Below are 22,369 nucleotides of genomic sequence, written 5' to 3'. Positions count from 1 at the left end.
AATCCTTGAAGGGAAGAACTCTGCCTACTTATTGTTCAGATTCTAGCACAAGTTATAAGGTGAAGAAATATTTACTAAATGAATTTGTTCATAGCATAATAAACATATAACATATTTTAAGGGATCTAGAAAAGTCCATTTTTTTGATAGGATCATCTAGTTAATATAAAACTAAAAGATGTCATTATTTCTTTTTTTTAATTAAATTAAATTAAATTAAAATTTTTTTCAGTGTTCCAAAATTCATTGTTCATGCACCACACCCAGTGCTCCATGCAATACGTGCCCTCCATATATCTACTAAAAAATCCTCTCTGTCTTCAATATAGATAGACAATAATTATTTTCTGAAAGATAATTTTTTTTTACTTTTTTTAAAGTAAACTCTACCTCCCATGTGGTACTTAAACTCACAACCCCAAGATCAAGAGTCACATGCTCTACCAACTGAGCCAGCCAGGTGCCCCTAAAAGACCAATTTTTAAGATCACAATTTATACCTTCTTCCTAAAATAAATATCCTTGCTAACAAAATGAATTACTTCCCACCTTCCCTGCTACTTTGAAAGTAGTGTGAGCCTGACCTGAGATCCATGTCCTCCATGTTCCTTATGAACTCTTCATTTTCACTTAATTCAAGACTTTCAAAGAAAGAGTAATCGGCCAGGAGGGCTCACTAAGTAGATCCTATCCTGACCAGTAATAAAAGATCACAACAAATTTATGAATTGTCTATTATTATCCCCACTTAATGGATGAAAGAAATTTTAGATAGAACCCCCTTGTCTCTAAATTTAAATATATATGCATATGTATATACTAGAGTGCAGAGAGACTATTATATTTCATAGAAGTATAATGGAGAAGTTTCTTGAACACTTCCACCTCAAGATCATTTATTTTAGCTGCCCGACTGCAACTCTTGTCAAAGCAGAAATTAGAAAAAGATTCTGAGCTGCCTTTCTAAGTCCAAATACTCATATTGAATTTTCACTCCTATAACCAAGTGGCAACATTTCGCATCATTTCCCAATTGTTTAAAAGGTCTGGTTTTGTTCATTCTCTTTTGGCCTTTTATTTAGACACTGATAGTGAAAATGGAGCTCCATTTTCATAAGGAAACATGACATCGGAAACACTAGTACCTATCATTTGTCTCATTTTTAGTTATCTAGAATTCTGTCCAGTTTTAAAACCATTATACTGTTAATACAAAGTGTTCAGTCAAATATAGTATAGGATAGAAAAGGCAGTGGGTCATTTTTTTCCCTTCCAAGACATACTCATTTTTTTAAGAATAAAAATATACTAATCCACATGCAGAAGAATTACACATGTGCACACACACAATAAAAATAACTGAATCCTGATTTAACATTAATTTACTGTTCATAAAGCAAGATAATCTGTAGTCATATTAATATTTTATGTCATTTGCTGAATATGACTTGTTGATTTTAGATCTTAATATTTTAATATTATATGATTAAAGGATATCTGAACATGGGCACTAAGTAACTACAAATTAAAAAAAGATATTAATAGTTTGTGATATAATTTATGAATATCAGAATTCAGAAATGGTAACTATATAATAAGTTAATCAGTTAACTACATGGCATTTCATCTCTGATTTCTACAATACAAAAGATGGGGTCAAATTTTTTATTGCCATTATCCTTGGAGAATATCTTATTTGAATCAAATAATATTGAATTTGCCTGAAAAAAAGTAGTTACAAATAAAATGTTCAAATTTATAATTTACAAAAGAAATTAACTGTATTATATATTTCCTAGATGTTAAAGCATAAAGAATGAAGAGTTAGTAATTGATAAAATATGTAGTGGAGAAAAATGGTATTTAGGGAAGTGAACAAAGTAAAAATAATCTGATTTTATTTATCTAGATAGATGTATACCATAACAAAGGCAAGGCTTCGTTTAAAGGAAAAATAGCCTTTTTATAGGGAACTGAGAAAAGTAAAGCTTCCAAGACATGAAAATATTTGCTTATAGTTTTACCTATACATAAGGCGTGAATTACAATAAATTACACTTCTCATTTCAGTTGTAACATATATACTATTTTCCTGTAAAAGGAAAATTCAGGAGTATTTCAACAATGTCAGACAGAACCCCAAATTTAGTCAATTGTACAATTGCATATTAGTGCAAAGTCTAAGTAGGCAGCCGAGAGTTATTCATGTGAGCAAATGCTGGGTTACAAATAAATGCAGTGTAAATAGTGCAAGTTACTTCTGTAAGGATCTACTCACTTGCAGAAGCACAATTTCAGCTCACACAACAATGTTGTTGAATCAGGAAACTGAAATCCATGTACAGGGACCATAACTAAACTTTGTTAATGACTGATTCATCAGTCCATCATCTCTCCTGATCAGCCTACTTGATTCTGCCATGAAGAACTCCAAACTGCCTCCACCATTGTTGTTAGGCACCTCATTGGAATAAGAGGGTCTAGAGTTTCTCGGAGCATATGTGCCTGCCTTCTTTTCTTTATTTTTCATAGTGCCTGGTTAACATAAGCAAAGGAACTGAAGTCTAGCGCACAAGAAGACATGTGCCCCTGACACAAGTCTTTTCCCAAAATTCTAGACTTAGTTCTTGCTGTTCTTTTCTTTGCTGCCATGTTCTCAGAGCCACATCCTGTTTCTTTATCTTTCCTTATCCTAATCTTTCCTGTTTCCAATACCTTCCTTCAAAGCACCCTCAAATCACTTAGTGCATACTTCTACACAAGCTTGTTATACATTACATTACCATTTTATTTATATATCTATCTCACCAATTAACTTCAGGTTCAGTTGTTATAAGTCAACATGTCTTTGTATTTTAAAATATTATTTTGCCCTGGGACAAGTTTACTCTGACTCATTCCCCCAGTATTATCTAATCTCTCTCCCTTTCTTGATATACCTAGCAAAATGCTACTCTCAAGTTTCAGCTGATTTGGATCTGCTCAGTGAAGACTTCCTGAACCAACTGAACATCAACTGATTCCCCTTCTCTCTGAATATCCATCTTTTTTTTTTTTTCCTTGCATTTACGTACTGCTTCCCTCACACTATCTTACCAATACCCCCATGACAACAATGCTCTACATTCGTGGGCAGCCATATGGGCACAACCGGAGTTACGGGCTTCTCACTAGTTCTGTGTCTCTATTTCTCTCTCCCAGTGGAGGATAGAATACATGTATGATGCTACAGTAATATTTTTAATTTAAATTTAATTTACATAATCAATTAATATACTCTATTATTCTAGCTTATTAATGATAAACTATACAGTACACAGAATATATATCAAAGCTCTTCACGGAATTGGTGGTTGAAAAGTGCCAAACATTTATTTGGCACTAACATGCATTGTTTGTATTTTATTCTTTTCACAAGCCAACAAGATGATAAGATAACAAAGAGAATAGAATAATGATACACTTCTGTGCTTCCTACAGGTACCTAGTTCTATGCTTTGAATTTGACTGGTACTTTATAAATAATGTTCCTATCAGTGGTAATGACAATGATGTCAGTAGATAGGGAATAGTATCATTTTTAATAACATGAATCAGTAATTGAGACTTATTCATGGTTAATTTGTGAGAAAAAAAAATCCCCTCCTTGTTATTACCATGTATGAGATTTTTTTTTTAGAAATTTCTGCTAAGAGTCTTCAAGTCTAAATGATTATTTAAAAAAATTAAAATGCAGCACACTGAAGAATCTTATATTCTGAATGCGGGTTTTCAATGTTTTTAAAAGTGTTAGAGCTCTAAATCGTATCATCCAATTCAATAATAGAAAAGTGCCCTTTTTAATCACATCCTAATGAAGGAATTAAAAAAAAAAGTGCAACCACATTTTGTTACTGGAGCTTATTAGAGCAGAGCAGATCCTGTATAACCTTGTTAAAATGAAATCAGTTCCAACAAGCACTGTACACAATAAATTGAAGAACCGTGTAGCACCTTTTTTCCAATAACGAGCTTTTCAGGTTAAAGGTATGTTCTGTTCCCTACAAACGCAGTATACAATAATTTCTAACTTGTCAACCTGTTTTGTTTTCTGGCAGTTTCTCTTTTTAAAAATGGCATTCTGGCCCATTCAGAATGGATTTTCTAAGCAAAATTAAGTCTAAAGAGTCCCAGAAGCCCAAGCTGCTTGTTTCTCTCCAAGGACTAGTGTTCAATAGGGACAAAAATTGCTACCATTTAGTCTGGACTCCATATATCTACTTTCTTTCTGCTTTATGTCACTAACTCTCCAGGGTGGTGCAAGGGTAATCAAGAGTGAGTCCAAACCAAAGATTATTAGTGGAGATACATAAGGGTCAGAACTCAACATATATGAGAAGTATTAAGGTGAGAAATGTCTTTTTGAAAGACGCTATTCACATTTCCTAACCTTAAAAATAATAGGGCATCCTTAACCTTCTTACTGATAATTGTACTGCCATTGGAAGCAATTGTAATGGAAAAATGTACTGTATTTGCTTTTTTACCTGTGCAGAGAAGGACGTTTATCTGCTCCCATTATGTTCAGCTACATGGAGCAGCCTATTTGGATTATAGCGTAAGAATGGATAACAGCACCACGGCTCTTAGTGAAATGACAACCACCGGGTTGACAAGGCCTCAACTTGCCCATGCATGCTTCCTTCTCAAGAGCCATATGGTAACCTCATCTGCTTCATAAAAAGGAACCTTTTTAAAAATTAGATTTGAATGAATCCCTTTTCATCCCTCTGATAGCTTCTACTGGCTTCACATACTAAATGGAAGACTTATGCAATTAAAAAAAAAAAAAAGCTGTTTTTAAAAAATGAAAAGTACTGCAATTTTAACCTGTAAGCGGTAACCAACAGTTCCATGTAATTGCAGGAAAAGTTTATGAATAAAATCAGTCTGTTGTTTGAAAAAAAGTGTACATTTTTTTTCTCTTAAAATATTCTTTCATATTCCAAGCTGACAAAAGTAAAGTGGAATTTAAAATAGGAAAAAAAACCCAACCCTTCCAAGTGGATGATTCTACATTACTTAGCTCCCCCTACTTCAATACGATGAGGTCTTTCTTAAAAGTACTTTGTCAAAAAGTAAATCAGATGATTTGGTCAAATACTTTAAGTTCTGTGAGGATGAAAGTTGTCTTTGGAAAAAGAGCTCTGTCACTGGTTAAAGAAAAACTCAAATAAAGTATGAATACATATGGGAGACACACGATCTAGGAGAAAAACACTGGTTGAGAAATCCACATACTGACCCACATTCCTAATGTTTGGAGTTCTCACACAAAGCAAAGTGTTTCCTAATCTTACAACAGATTATTAAATAAACTGCCCCCCCCCGCCGGGATTTAGTTATACTAACTGATTACCTTCCCCAAGCTATTGACATTTAAAATATGCTCTCAATAAGAAAGTGAGTATTTTACCAAAGTAAAGCATTTCTAACCATGGAACTTCATATTCTCCTGAATAAGTCTCTTAGAATATTCCAATTAATGAAGGGACCTTGAAAACATCTCTAAAGTCACATCATGGTAAGGCACAGGACTGAAATCTCTTCACTTTTTAATTTTTGCTATGAAGTTGAGGCATAATAGGGAGTGTTTATTTATTTCTTACAAGCCTTGCAGTGTTTGGCCTAACACTTAAATATAGTAGATACTTAAGGAAAATTTTCTGAAACAATAAAGAATTAGATAGTATAACATTGTGATAGAGATTTTCAGAAAAAAAAAATTGTCCAGAAATAAATATTATCTTTGTAAGTGATGTTATAGACTTCCAAAGAACAAATCCAATTTCTAGTAAGCAATAATCACAGAATTTTGCAAAAACAAAACAGAACAAAATAAAACAAAACAGACATGTGAAGTCAATTGCAAAAATCTTCTAATTTCTATGATTGCTTTTGTCTTTCATTTTTTTAAATTTAAAATCAATTCTCCGACACACAGTACATCATTAGTTTCTGATGTAGTGTTCAATGATTCATCAGTTGTGTATAACACACAGTGCTCATCACATCACGTGCCCTCCTTAATGCCCATCACCCAGTTACTCCATCCCCTGACCCACTTCCCCTCCAGAAACCCTCAGTTTTCCCAGAATGAAGAGTCTCTTGTGGTTTGTCTCCCTCTCTGATTTCTTCACATTCAATTTTCCCTCCCTTTCCCTGTGATCTTCTACGCTATTTCTTATATACCACATATGGTTTTAGTCATATCAATCCTTCTATACACATTGTCCATTTTGTGCACTTCTTAACTGCGTAAGGCACCATTTACATATGGATTGCTAAATAAATATATTTCTGGGTATCATCATTTCTTTTCCCCATATGAGATGAAACCTAAAGTTCTTGATTTTGGTGACAAAAGAGAATGAATATCAGTTTCCCTAATTCTGCTCTGAAGTCAGGATACCAGTATACAGAAGTCAGGGAAGTATACATAGGCACACATATATATGAATATATGTGGATATATGTGTTTATGTATATATGTATGTATGTACATATATATTATTTTACTAAAGTTTATTCTGTTGAAAAGAGAGGGAGAGAGATACAAAGATAGAGACACACAGAAAGGGACAAAGAAATATTAAACTCCTTAAAGAAATATTTATTGATTGTATACTATTTAGAAGGCATTGTTCTAAGATCTAGAGATACAGAGATGAATGAGAGTCATAAGGTCTCTGCTTTCAAGAAAGTCATAATCTACTGGATGGATATAGAATATATTCACATGTACAGATACATACATGTAGTATATATAAACATAAATGCATACATATATATGTATATATACTCATGTACAAAATAAAAATACCAATATACAACTAAAATACCAAATAATGATAAATGACTTGCAGAGAATTAAAATTAAGTGATGCATGATTGGGGCCATTTTAGATTGGAGTGGACAAAAATGGTCTCTCTTAGAAGATTCATTCAATCAAGATCTGGATGATAAGAAGTCATTCTTGCAAATATCCATATTCATGCTTCCTGGACAAGCATTCCGGACAAACTTCCTAGAGAGAGAATGAGCTTGATGTCTTAGAGGAGTTGAAAGAGGACCAGGGAAACAAGTGATCAGGTAGAGAGTGATGAGATGTCTCATATGCAGGTAGTGGCATATTATGCAGGGTTTAGTAAATGAAGCTGATAGGATTTGGGTTTTACACTAAGTGTGATGAAAAGCCTTTAGAAAAATTTAAATAGGGGAAAGATATGAAGGAATATGCATTTAAAACATTAATACATTATAGCTATGTGGGAAAGAGATCATAGACATGGATATCTCTCTAGTCTAGGCTAGAGAGAATAACAGAGAGAAGTGGACATACTGAACACATGGTTTGGGAATAGTGTCAACAGAACTTGCTGATGAGTTGGAGATAAAGATAAAGAGGGGTTAAGGATAGTTCTTAGATTCTGGAATAAGTACATGATATGCTGTTACAATGTTAGTAAAAACTACATTGTAAGAAGCTACAAAGCAGGTTTTATGAAAGATCTGTATCTTCTAGTTGGGTGTGCCATTATTTCTGAAAACAAATGCCCAATTCCCCATGGACTTGAATATTGCTTCAATTCTTTAATGAATGAGTCAACTAATGCTGATAAACTTGAGTAGAAGGGCTCTGTACATCTTTGTAAAGCTACAACCTAACCTTATTTCCACATAAAAATCTAGAAAGACTGAGTATCATGGATTCTTCCATTTACTTTACTGCAACTAATAGAAAAGATTATGTATAAATAACACAAGAAAAGATGTTTAAATTGCTAAAACTGTTGGGTGGTAGACCCTTCTCCATTCAGGCAGGAAGGAGAACTTTCCCCATGGATGGTTTCGCCAGTGCTCCATGGAGGTACCACACAAACATTTACTTCACAGTGGCAGAGCCGTATCTTTGAATGAATTTTTTTACTCTGAAAGGTAAAATCTTAATTTATCCAATTCGTGCTCATCTTAAAACAAAGAGGTGGAATTAAAACTCAACTCTGTATTCAGTATGCTGCACATATGCAACTTTTTAAATGTTTTATAATGAAACAGTGCTCTTGACTCCACTATTTGGTCCCATTCCCCTTCTCTCTAAAGAGTTCAACAGCCCATTCATTCAGTCAGAGGTATGCCTTTCCCACAGGCATCACAGCTCTCCCTGCTTTATTCATGTGCAGAAATGATATGTTTTATCTCAGCGATTAAAGAAGATACAGTTTTAAGAATCGTCCAACTAGTTTACTGCCTGCAAACTCTCAACCAGAGATGAGAGCAGCAACCATAGGGCTCTTCCATTAACACACTGTTTGTTGCTCCATATGGGTGTCTTTCCTCTCCTTTTCTTCCTTCACTGTGTATTTTCCCATCTATGCTTCTAAAGAAAGCTTCTCCAAAGGAAAAAATGCTCATTATGAGTACATAGAATTGATTTACCAACTGGTTGGTCTGTTCCCATGTGAGGGAACAGATTTTAGCTCAATCTCTTTTTAATGTTTACTAGGCTGTGCATCTGTCCATAATCCAGTCTTCTCTTTCTCACTGCCCACCCACCCATATGAGCTCAAAACTTCACTCTTTTGGTTCCACAGTGGTCTGCATCACCTGGCTAACACTACAACTAGGAGGGGGAAAAAAAGTCATGTAGTCTCTCATTGTTTCTAAACGTTTCATTGCAACATAAATGTAATAGTAAATTTCGATGTTACTGCCAACTTTTTAGTCTAGCTACGTATTCACTAGGAAGCACTGAAGTGCATTTTTTCATGTGATGAGTGTCTTCAACAGTTTTCAAATCATTGATAATCATGACATGAATATGTATAACAAATACTGTAAGACTAGAAATACATGCATTATAATTGTGTTTGCTTAGTTCTATGGTAAGATAACTTTAAAAACAAGTTCAGCATATTAGTTTATGATATTCCAAATCTGTTTCATAATTATTACCCCATTCGCCTGTATATGCATTAATTACTCTGTTAAATTTAGAACCAGGTACTAATAACCCTAAAGCAACTGAATTTATATCCTACACCCGAGTGAAATATTTGAAGGAGATGATAGATGATTTGGAAATGTTTGCTAAAGTGAATGTCCACCCTCCATGACTCAGTTAGCATCTCTCCCACAGTAAGCAAATCAAGTAAAAGGGAAAATCAGCACTGAAGATTAAAAGTGAGTCTGCATTTAAATATAATCTGTGAAAAAGATATATATCTAAATGTGCAACAAAGCTAGGTACTTCGCTTGATGCAGAAGTCTGCAACATCTGTGTGTATGCCTATCTCTGAGTATTTTTGATATTTATTATTTACAATAAAAGTAGAAGAAAATGACACTGGTAGTTGTATTGACTTTTAAAAGCTGAAAAGCATATGCAATCACTTGATAACTTTCACCAGACTAACACACACAGAGATTTCTAGCAGTAATATTCCCACTTACTATTAAAAATCTAAAATACTATTTTAATGATGGTTCTTATTAACTAACAATAAAATGTGATGGATCCTATATTGTGTGTGTGTGTGTGTGTGTGTGTGTGTGTGAATGTGAGTGTATATGTATTACTTCTGAGGTAAATTATCCTGGAAACATAAAAAAAGCTATCATGTTTTTCAGCAGTATTCATTGCGGTAGATACATGATCAAATAAAACAAACCATAACTGTCAAGTGATATCTTAGAGATATCAAGTCAGTGACTGTCACTAACGTAAAGAAGCTTTTTATTATTTTTTACTTTCTACCATAATAATACTGGTTATGGAGAGTTTTACTTGTTTTATGTGGTCATTAAGGTAAAATTTGCTCAAAAAGCAAAATATGTATACATAAAAGTAAAAATATGATAGGGAATATAGTGGGTAATTTTACTTAAAACAAGAATAGTAAGTTAAGATTATGATGTAATGAATTGTTACAAAAGTTATTCACACAAATAGAAAAATAATGAAGTAAAGGAATTTTAGAGCAGTGGCAAAATAATTTTAAATCTCATATAAGGGTTATTATATTAATAGGAAGAATATGTTTGAAGAGAGGTGGGAAATGTCACACAAACCTTTCTCAAAGAGTGCATCTCTATTCTGTTACGACTGTCTGAAACAACCCTGAGTCAGGTTCTGAATGGAGTGGATTCTCCACTGAAACTCTCACCTGACTCCCTGGAACTCTTTCCCATGATCTGGGCCTGCCATGCATAGTGCCACTACTGGTGGAAAAAGAAATATGCTACTCATTTTTTTCTACTTGTATTGTTATATATCTTCCCAAATCCCGGGGAGGGTTTTGAGGGTGCAGATGATACTAAGGAGTCCCAGCTTCTCTGTTCCACAACCATTTGTATTTCGAGGAGTGGTTACAAATTTCTCTAGCATGAGTATAAAGGCAGGTAAAAGGTATTGGCAGTGCAGAGAAAGAAGAAATTTAAGATTTGGAGGAAATCTGATTTGTGTTTCTCACTGTCATATTCTTTTTCAAAATTTCCCAGGTGCTGTATGTTTCTGACACTTTCAAAAGAACATGTATTTTGCAACAGTTGATGAGAAATAAATATTAGAACTTGAGTTGCTTCTATCCACAAAATAAGATTAGCTTCAGGTCATCTGTAATTCTCTGCAGCTATTCCTTATGTGATAAAAAGGTCCTCCATGTTCCCTATACTGGAAGATATATATCTGGGAAGTCTTGTTTGAGGAAAAGATATTTAACCTAAACCTTCTGAACTTGATTTGTATTAGAGAAACAAGAGTAATTATAACTTTTATCCTGTACTCTCTATGTAACTAATTTGCCATACTATTGAAATTTTAAGATATCCTTTGTTGCCTAGTTGGCAAGAATTTACAATTGTCTCATTCTTTAATAGATATAACCTAATTTATGCTCTGAGTACCATTCAGGGAAGACTCTGGGCACTAAACTGTATGCAACTCTTGTGTAAGGTTTTCATCAGAGATTGAGTGGATTGAGATTTCCTTTGGTATCTTAAGGCTACTAGTAATATAATTATAATAATTTGATTTATTGCATAGGTATGCACCTGGCACTGTGCTGGCTACTTCCATTTATGATGTACACCATTAGCCTTTGAACAATTCAGAAGTACTCTGTTACTTTTTTTTTTTTTTTAATTATAGACACTTGGACCACACTCTCAAAGACTTCAAACAGCTACATGATTGTATGTCCATTCTTCTCTAGTTCTTTTATTTTGGTATTAAAACTACTTGAATGCTTATCTTCCATGTTAAATTCTAAACTTAAGTTCTATTCACCTTTGCTTCTATAGTACTTTAGTGTTCAGTAGTTAAATGCTAAATATTTATTTGGTGAATGAATGATTTTTTTCTCTTGATCTGAGTTCTCCAAATAGTAAAACAGCAATGGAACAGTATGCTTAAATGCCATTGACATGGAAATAATCAGTCCTTCTAAAAAAATAAATAGTATGATAGCAACAAAAATATGAGAATGACTTTAATATTTTTATACAGAAGCAAAAAAAAAAAAGGGGAGACAAACCATGAAAGACTCTTAACTCTAGGAAATAAACTGAAGGTTGTTGGAGGGGAGGTGGCTAGAGGGATGGAGTAAGTGGGTCATGGGCATTAAGGAGGGCACATGATATGATAAACACCAGATGTTAGATGTAACTGATGAATAACCAAACTCTACATCTGAAAATAATGATGTACTATATGTTGGCTAATTGAATTTAAATAAAAAAAAAACTATTCTGACACAAATTAATAGTATATATAACTAAGGCTACCAATTCAACACATAAATTTTTCCACTGTTGAACTTGTTAATGAAAAATGCTACTTTCTTTTCTGATGAAAGCCTGCAAAGTACAAATTGTTCATAAATATAATATTTTATCCTACAAGTATTTGTATGTTAAATTTTGTTAGACCTTTCACTGATGGTGAATTTTAGACTGGCAGTTTCAAATTACCATCTGTAGTTCTAAAGCTGAAATTTGTAAAGGTGTAATTAGGAGGGGGAAGAAAACTCTCCAGTGTCCACAACACAAAATGTCAGTGCTGTTAACAATTAAATGTGATAACATTTAAATAATGTACTTCCACTGACACCCAAAGAATAAAATCTAACCATTAGGATGGCATCTAGATAGCAGATGATTTCACAGGAAAGTGCTCAGACCTCCATCAAGTTAAGAATCAATAGAACGTGGGCAACTGTGGTAGAGTCAAAGACACAGTCTCAGCTCATGAAAGGCCCTTCTGTGCTAGAGCTATATTAAATTATCACAGCTAATGTAAAATCAACCTTGGTGTAAAAGATAAAAGGGTAAAGTTCTCACAAATGATCACTTATCACTCCATTCCGAAATGCATACAGCATTCATTATAGATCGAAATGCCACTCAAATTTCATCATTTAGTAAGGTTTTGAAACAGCCAAACCATTAACAGAGGAGAGTAGCTTTTTATATTTATACAACCAGTGACTAATGAAACATTATACCCTGTGTGCAAAGGGGAAAAAAAAAAACCTTTATTTTGTAATGAACCCAATTGGAGCTCTTTTTAAACACAGAGTAATATGGTTTCACTGTTTCATCGAGCCTCTCATTACTTGTGTCAATAATCCTAGGTAAACTACTGTTGAACTTCATAGCATTTATCTAGCAGCATGAATAACATTAATCTATGGGGTGCTTTTGATGAATTGTAGTTCAAAAAGCAAAGCCAAAAATGACTTCTTACAAAGTGGTTAGAGAAGTATTTATTAGAAATATGTCAACTGCCAAATACCTAAAGGTAGCTTGGCTATTTAGGAAATCATGCTGTTGGCTAGCTTGCAAACACTGGGAAAACATGTGCATTTGCTCCACTTCAATTATGTAAAAAAAAAAAAAAAAAAGATGACATACTTTTTATCTAAACTGTATTATTTTTTCTATCACTTCCCTTCTAACTATTGGTATTTTTGTGTCCTATTGCTTTCGACACAATGTGACATGCTATACAAAATGCCCCTAGGTTCCCTACAACTGTCCGTGAGATGCACTCAGAAAGCGCAGAATGAATCAGACTTCACTTCTATGACTGCATGAGCTACACACACAGGTCAGCATGAACTGAAAGCTACTCCTGGGTCCTGCTCCAAGAATCTAAGTCATTTTCTTGACACGCCCAGGACTTCTTAGATTCTCTCTGGCAGGAAGCCTGGCAGGGAGTGTCTACAGGGCTTTAACACATTTAGTTCCAATTTATGAATTTAATTGGATTAGGCTGATCTTTCCAGAGTTGTAATCTTCATAATTCATAGGATGCTAGAAATTAATCTCTCAGCTCTATCTTCAAAGAGTTTATACGTGGTCAGTCTATGTACTACAAGTCCTCGTTGGCCTTCAACAGCAAAGTGGTATTAAGAATTGAAAGGCTGCATACACTAAAGTAATTTGAGAATACGAAAGTTGTATATTGATTTAATATATTCTCTTTCTCCAGTTTGTCCTGTACCACAACAAAATAAATACCTGGGGAAAAAACATAAACGGTATTAATTTTTTCCCTAAAATAAAATCTCTTTACAAAGAATTAGACTCTACCCCCCCCACCAAATTCTGTTTTAGAAAGGTACAGAACTAATTCATGCTTCTCACAGTACTTTATAATAAGATTCATGGGAAAGATCTCAAATAAATATACTCTGTTCATATTTTTAAGATACGCTGGCTTTATTACAGTATCATGTTTTACACAGTGTTCATTTGGAATACTGTTATATTGTATTAGCACAATACTAGTCTTAGAAAAGATTTTCATAGTGAAATATGAGGAAAATCTTACATTCTCTAATGTTTCTTTCTCTTGGAAATTCACAATGTAACCTGGCATAGTTAATAAACTCTGAGAAGTCTTGCAATAAAGAACCTTGACTAATTTTTTATTACATTATTTATTGATCTCATAAAAGTTCATCTCTATCTAACAATATATTAAAGCTATATCATGAGCAACAATTGTGGCTTTTGGAGGTTTGGAAAAACAGGGATTGTCTCAGTCTTAGGTACTGTTATTTCTTTTTGCCATTTTGTTATATTTACTCATATCGTGAGATTAGTGCAGTGAAGAAAAAATGTCTGTGACTGTTTCAAATCATTGTTCATAAGAAATTAATGCAATTATATATTGTACACCTCTGTCTTTGCTGCATCTCATTAATGTGCTATCATTCCTTGTGAAACCAGCTATAGTGATAATAAAGTATATTTTTATGATATTACAACCAAAACTAACTTAAAGTAAATATAGCTTTCGTGATTACGATTTATAACTAAAAGCATTTATTTGCAAAATTCAAAGAAAACCATTATTATTTACTAGTCACTTCCAACACTTATATAATTGCAATAAAAAAACCTTTTACGAAAATAATTTTTATTTTTAGTGTATGTCGTAAATTTATTAATTTGACTTGGAACATATTGTGAATCTTTTGTGAAAAGTCCTTCTGAAAGAAAAAGAAAACCCATTTAAAATTGTGTTTATTATTCTAAAGACTATGATAAATTTAAAGTTTTTCAGGCCATTCATTTCTTTTACATATACTGATATCCAAAAAGTACTCACCGTGTACAATGAGAACATACTCTGCACTGCTTTGGCCGATGGTGTTCGTGGCTTCACATCGATATGTACCATTATCCGTTTTGTTCAGGAAAAGAATGTTTAACTCCCTACCACTCACAACCATTCGGTCAGGATCTGGCAATTCTCCACCGTCTTTTGTCCACAAAACAGGTTCTGGCCTATTGGATTTAAATATGCACATAGATATGAAAATGAGAAATTTTTCATATTATGTGAAGTATATAAATCAAGCAATTTACAAATATTTAACAATCATTTTGTGCACATCCATATGCTAACTTCTAGAAGGTACCAAACAACCACCATGCTCTCACTCTGGAGATTTAGAGATATGGCAAATATAATTTAATTCTATTCTGTTAAACTAAGCAGGCGTGTATTAACGGACTAATTTGCTGAGTCATTAGAGCAATCCTGTGGCCTCGATCCTGATGTGAATTTTCATACCTGCTATTTCTGGAGGATGGCTTTGGGGCTTTGGAGCAGCCTTTTCCAGAAGTACTTGGAATTACACCTTTATACTTGAGGCTACTACCACTGTGACAGTTTTGCTTGAAACCATCTGAAGCTATTTCCCCTCACCTTTTCTTCTTTTCTCACCCCCTACTGGTTTTTCCTTGAAGGTCTCTCTTTTTAGTCTCCTAGTTGTAGAGATACAATTGACAAATAACACTGTGGTGTAAAATGGAATGATTTGATAAATGTATATATTGCAAAGTAATTATCACAATTGCTTTAGTTAACATCGATCTCCTCACATAGTTATATTTTCTCTTGTGATGAAACTTTAAAGATCTAGTTTCTTAGCAACATTCAAATAAACAATACAACATTGTTAATTATAGTCAGCGTGCTGTACATTACATCCCCAGAAATTATTTATCTTATAACTGGAAATCTGTACAACATTCACCCACTTCTTCCACTAATCTATCCCCTGTTTCTGGACACTTTCACTTGACATTACATGGGAAGTCTTAGAGGAATTAAACAGGAAAAAAAAAAAAAGCTGTACAACTGAGTAGCAAAAAAATGATCCAACTAAAAAAATTGCAGATGAATTGAATAAATATTCTTCCAAAGAAGACATTCAAGTGGCTAACAATTATAGAAAAAAATGTTCAACATCACTCATCATTGGATAAATGCAAATCAAAACCATAATGCAATGTTACCTCATACCTGTTAGGATGCCTATCATTAAAAAGTCTAGAAATAACAAGTGTTAGGGAAGACATGGAGAAAAGGGAATACTTCCACACTGTGGGTGGAAATATAAATTGGTGCAGCCATTTTGGAAAATAGTATGAAGTTTCTTCAGAGTATTAAAAATACAACTACCACTTGATCAGCAATTCCATTTTTGGGTAAATATCCAAAGGAAACAAAATCACTATTTCGAAAAGATATCTACATCCCATGTTCACTGCAGCATTGTTTATAAAAGCCAACACATGCAAAGAATCTATGTCCATCAATGGATGAAAAGATAAAGAAAATATATTCTAAGTATAATGCAATATTATTCAGACATTGAAAAAAGGAAAACCTGCCATATGAGACAGCATGGGTGGAACTTGAGGGCATTAGGCTAAGTAAAATAATGAGACAGAGAAAGACAAATACTGTATGATCATACTTATATGTGGAACCTAAAGAAAAGTTTTATGAACTTATGGGAACTGGTAGTTCTCTTTTAATTAAATTGTTGCAAAGAATTCTCATCACAAAACCTGTTTGCGGGGAGGAAAGGATAAATGAACTGTGGACATCTGTCTTCCAATATCTTACATAGTTTTGTAATTATAAATTTTAGGAATAGTTAATAATACCTACTGCCATGGGTTGATATGGTAATTATCCTAGATGTGTTACTAGTATCTTCTATACTTCTCACAAGGATACTTCTGATATCATTTTTAAAAATTTAATGCATGTAAGAATGTTGATGATCAGAGATGTATCCAAACATTGGTCTGACTCTGTAGTTAATGCTTTGTCCACTACCTCTTGCTTACTAACATGATAAATATTTTCCAACTTCTTTTATGTCAAATTTTCTATTTTAACATTATTTTATCATGTTAGAAATTATTTTTGAAAAAGGTTTAATTATTTGTTGATTTTTTTGGGAAACATTTCACTTCCATTTTGTTATTGTAAAGACAATGAGAACATATATCTTGATTAATGAACTATGACATCTTTTCTAATTCAGAGAATATGTTTTTCTGAAAAAATTCTGAAGTGGCAAAAGCTGTAACCAAATAATAAAAAATACAGGAAATAGTATCAAAACAAGCAGATCAGCAATGTGATGAAAGAATCATTTAGTTTAAGTAGTGAGGCATTTGGGAGAGAACAAAGAGAAGACAACCAGGACTGTATCCATGAAAATTCTGAAAGGGCATTTTATGCGGAAAAAAAGAAACAAAGAAATTAGTTATCTAAAACTATTGGAAAATAAAATAATTTATATCATCCAATTATATAGACAACTCACTCTCATAGTATATTTAATAAAATATAAACCATTAATATTTCTCAACTTGCATCATACACCCCACATTAGCAAGCTGCTCTTTGAATTTACTAATTCTTATGTTAAAACTGAGAGCCTAGATAATCTTGAACCTTGCACATCCTTAATATCCTTTGAAGAGACAAAACTATGACTTACTGCATATAACTGAAATATTAGAAGGTGTCCTTTCTACAAAGCCACATAAGGCCAACATTAAAATAATAGTTATATTAAGGATGACTTGAATTTTAAAAGATTCATCCTTAAGATACTACTCAACAGATGTATTTCATTAAGAGGCAATACTTTCTTAATGTATAAGTAAAAATTTTTAAACATACACAGATATAACTGGATCTCTCTCTCTATGCATCTTCATACACTCAAAATTATACCCCCCAAATCCAAACTGTCATAACTTTTCTCTGCTTGTGTTCATAAGATTTCAGTCACATCTTAAAGTATTTGGCCCTGTAATCATTTAAGTAAATTTAGATATGTATTTTTGAGTTGTATACACAGAAATGAAGTTAAAGATCTAGATAAATTATTTAAGCTACAAGTCTGTATTTAAAAAGAATGTTTTCTAAAACATAATTCTCTTTTCTAGGAAATAATGAAAAAATACCTGCAGAAATGGTTCAGAGGAGATTATAGAAATGTAAGTCACTACTGACACTGAATATTACAGGATCCTTGATCCTACTCTGTATGGTAAATCTTCAAAGTGGCAAAAATGTTAGAGCCATAAGATGCAATTTTAATGAAATGGAGGTTAGAGTTTATACATCGATTAAAAATACCTTACACATATTCCAATTAGTACTTAAAATGTTCGAGCTTCTTAATATCACCATAAAAATATTAAGTGGTTTAGCAAGTCTTGATACAATTTGTGTTTCATCTTAATAAAGAGGGCCCCTAGGCTTTCTCTAATTGGAACCCAGAAATGATTGAGTTTCTTGCTGCAAATGAATAACAATCTTCCCTGCTGTTCAGGCAACCAAAGGAGATCATTTAAAAAGTGGTTCCAGTGTATAGTTTCTATGTGATAAGGCTGAAAAAGAGTAGGAGCTAGATACCAGGAGTAACAGGACACTGACACAGCATCGGGCATGAGATAATGCTATATAACTCCATAGTGAGGACATTAATATGGTCAATCTAGTTTCCCCTTTAAAAGCCCAGATAATTAGAATTTGGAAATATTCCGTATGAGATAACATTTGATTTATGTTTCTGTCTACCAAAACTATAGGGCTAAAAAGACTTTTTTTTTTTTTTTCCTTATGCACCTAATGACATTTTGCGGCTATTTCTTCATAGGATAATGGAAAACAAAACAAAAAAATTAAAAAAAAAAAAGTGAAAGAAGAAACCAAACATGTGCGTACATTTATTCTCTTATATTCTAAGGTCTTGGTAGAATTGTTTTACCTTAACAGATTTTTAGAAAAATTTTTATTAACCTCTTATTTTGTTTTCTCTGTATCTAATGAGAAATTTTCTGATATCTTTAATAACTCCTTGTTTATAAATTAGTGTTAGAAGGAATTGCCACAACTCCCTTGGGTTAGCAAGCTATTTAATATCTTGAGCTGGATACAAATCTGATTACTCATTTCCACTGAAACTCTTTGGTCTTTGGGGCACTTATTCTGAAAAGTTATACCATAAGAACAGTCCCTCTAATTCTTCCAACTGTATATGGGATCCTTACTCCCTAAATATTGATGCTGATGGAATCTTGCTTTGCCTTCTTATATCTCATCCTCTTTAGACTCATGCTCGAGAAGAAGAATAAAGAACAAGCAGTTCAGTTACAGAAAAATAAGTGTCATAATGCAGATCTCCTAAAAAAGAGGTCTGGAGTCCTTGCAGAAGTAAACACAAGTAAAAGATCTTCCAAACTGTGGAATGGAAGCACTCTCCAGTATCTTCCTTTTCCCAAATGGCTATATCCCCTTGGAGTTCTACAGTGCCTTTTCCTTCACAAGCACAGTACATGTTGGGCTCTAACATTAAGATTAGTCTTATGAAAGTGAAACTTACTTTTCCTAAATGAAAGAAAAATAATAAGTTGCTGTAGTAGCATTCAAGTAAACACCTTGTTCTGGCTCAAAGAAAAGAGAAAGAAACTTGCAAATGCACATATCTTACATTTCTTTCATTCAAGACAAAACAGGAACTTATAGTTAATGACTTGATGTCTTAAGCACTTATAAGTGTATGGTATATGAAGATGATTACTACCTTTATTTCAGTTTAAAAATTCCCAGGTGATAGATATGATTGAATATTTAATACTAGGGAGATTTTTAAGCCCAATCCTTCTCTATTTCCTGTGATGGTTTCACTCTACAGTGGAAGAAGGTGGTAGAAGCTATATAAACATCTTGATCCATTTTTCTGCTTGAAGCAAAATTATACTGAAGAAATTATACTGAAGAGTCTATGTATAAAATTTTGTTCATGCGATCACATTGTTAGAAAAGCAGAGGGAAAGAAATTAAGTTCAAATTGACAAGTGAGTTTGACATTCAGTTCAATTAAAAAATTTAAATTTATTGGTTTCTGGGAAGAAGGATTCTGAGAGATTCTAGCCTCGGCTATTCTTCATTGGGTGGATTGAAATTGCATCCATAAGCCACAGCCCAGACATTGCCAACCAAGTGAGGTAGAAGGAAAAAAGAGGAAGAAAAAAACACAAAAAATAGAAGCTGGTATTGTTCGCTCCTTTTCTTAAAATCTCAAATATAAAGACAAAGCAAGTTCAAGGCGTAGCCTTTCTTAAACTAATGCAACCAACTTAAAATATTATTTTGTAAGGAGCCTCTGTTGGGAGAAAGTGATGTGGCTGCTACCCAGGAAAATATAAAGAGATTATGTGTGGAGCTACTTATTACATTGACCACTTTAAATATAAAAATACGTAAAAGGTTATTTTGCTATTGAGGATCAAATGAGAGGCTTCTGAAAACAGTTGTGTAAGTAATAGTCTACACATATTTCAAATCAAATTTTTAATTATTGTAAAATGTTGATCTAGGATCTTGGAGAATTCATCGAACTGAGCTTTTTCCTCAAATCTGACTGTTGTGCAACTTAATTGTGATAAAATTTTCTTTCCTTTTATTTGCAATATGGATTTCATGCTTTATATGGAAGCAATTTTTAAAACATCAAGTAACTTTTACTATTATCCAAATTAACTTTGAATATTTTCCTTATTACAGTTGAAGTTCATTTTAAAACATGATCAATGAAACAGATATATGTCTGTCTTTATAGATACAGTTCTGCTCAAAGGAAAACAAAACTTCAGAAATATTTATAGTAGTCCTCAATGAGTTTCAATGAGTTTAATTAGCAGAAAATGTTCTGCTCTTAAGACAGGTGAAAGCTCAGTAAAGATTTTTGTTATTGTTTAAGTATGCCCATGTACTCTTGACTAGGTACTTCACAAGTTTACACAATTATTATCTAACAACTATCAATAAACAAATGTGTATAAGTTTTTGAACCAGAAATTATGAGGGATATGAGGAAAAAAACATCTTCTCTCTGTGATATTACATTTTTGTAGTTTATATAAGATATATGTCATCAACCATAACACTTACAGGACATGGTAAGTGGCAGAATTGAGTTATAAAACATAAAAATTCACCATACTTATATTAGGGACATTAGAACAGGCTTTATGAAAGCTATAACTCTTGATTGATATCTTTAATTACGGCAATTTAATTTTTTTTTTAAGATTTTATTTATTTATTTGCCAGAGAGAGAGAGAGAGAGAGCACAAGCAGACAGAATGGCAGGCAGAGGCAGAGGGAGAAGCAGGCTCCCTGATGAGCAAGGAGCCTGATGTGGGACTCGATCCCAGGACTCTGGGATCATGACCTGAGCCGAAGGCAGCTGCTTAACCAACTGAGCCACCCAGGCGTCCCTACGGCAAGATTTTGAGTGGTAGAAATAGACATGCCAACTCGAGAGAAGTTAGGACCCTGGCTAGGATGCTTGCCCTCATGAAGCCATATTACTGAAAAGATGAATTTAAATACAGCGAGGACCAAGAAAAGAGAGCAGTGTCAATAATAGGTGATATCATGATTAACTAAGATAACAAATTATGAAAGGGCAAAGTTAATGACTTGTGGTAGGATAACTGAGTTGGGAATAATAAAATCAAAAGTCAGGAAGTAAATTCTAACAGGACCAGATACACTCATAAGGAACTTAGTCCAAGACAGTTTATAAGAAAAAAGTGAAGATGAAAAGTATTATTTTAATGTTAGAACAAAAGACTGATGATGTCATTTATATGGAAGAGAGAATAAAATGTGGTGGAGAACATTCTGGTCATAAAGACAACCATGAGCAAAAGCAAAGAAATAGAAAGGTTTAGGTTACGAACATGAGGAAAAAAGTTAAAAAAAAAAAATGTGTACATTTTTTAGCCTGAAACTCAAACCTGGCCTTGGGTTCCAGGTTAAAATATCCAGACTGTTAGGAAAAACAAATATACTTTGCTAAGTCTTTTAAGAAGTATTACTATTCACAATTTCTTTTAAGTATAGCAATGTGAAATATCTGAAAAAAGAAGTTTCAATAAAGAGACCATCTACAGAGTTCTTAAGAGAGAAAGCCAGGTCTTATATAAAGTTGGAGTAATACAGGAAAGCGGAGAAAAAAAGAAGATAATAGAATAGCACTTGGGAAAGTAAATATAATTTTTGGAGCCAGAAAATGTATGGTGTTCATGAAGAGAGAGAGAGGGCCTGTTCTCATTATGCCATCCAGTTTATATAATAGGAAAAATCTCATTCTTAAATAAGAAAAAAATAATAATGCGAAACCAACATACCACCAACCAGCCAACCAAATAAACAAACAAATGCACAAACAAAATTTTTAAAAAATTGAATATAGCAGATAAGGAAAGTGGATGATTTTACTTTGGAGCATGCTAAGTTCAAGAGCTAGAAGATGATCAAGAAATATATCTTTATTCAGAAATAAGGAAATGAGAAATCAGAAGTCAGGGCTGAGGACAGAACTGGACTCTTTTAGAGAGATTCTGGAGTCAAGAAAATGCCCAAGCTCCAAAAGGAACACAAAAGGATAGATTACTGGATATTGTGGAATATTTTCATTTAAGGGA

The 22,369-nt window shown here is 33.2% G+C and overlaps 1 protein-coding gene across 2 annotated transcripts in view; it reads right to left on the bottom strand.

Moving 5' to 3' along the window:
- CADM2 (cell adhesion molecule 2) overlaps positions 1-22,369 on the bottom strand; it is a 464,221-nt gene that overhangs the window by 77,090 nt on the left and 364,762 nt on the right. For both annotated transcript variants that reach the window (XM_032882208.1, XM_032882209.1), the window contains exon 7: positions 14,658-14,836. In XM_032882208.1, coding sequence (XP_032738099.1) covers positions 14,658-14,836 — 179 coding nt within the window. The remainder of the gene's footprint in view (positions 1-14,657; positions 14,837-22,369) is intronic.

Source organism: Lontra canadensis, unplaced genomic scaffold (genome assembly GCF_010015895.1).
Source record: "Lontra canadensis isolate GAN:19392208 unplaced genomic scaffold, GSC_riverotter_1.0 scaffold80, whole genome shotgun sequence".
Taxonomy (NCBI): Eukaryota; Metazoa; Chordata; class Mammalia; order Carnivora; family Mustelidae; genus Lontra; species Lontra canadensis.
The sequence above is the reverse complement of the archived record's forward strand: the minus strand, read 5'-3'. Positions and strand labels throughout refer to the sequence as shown.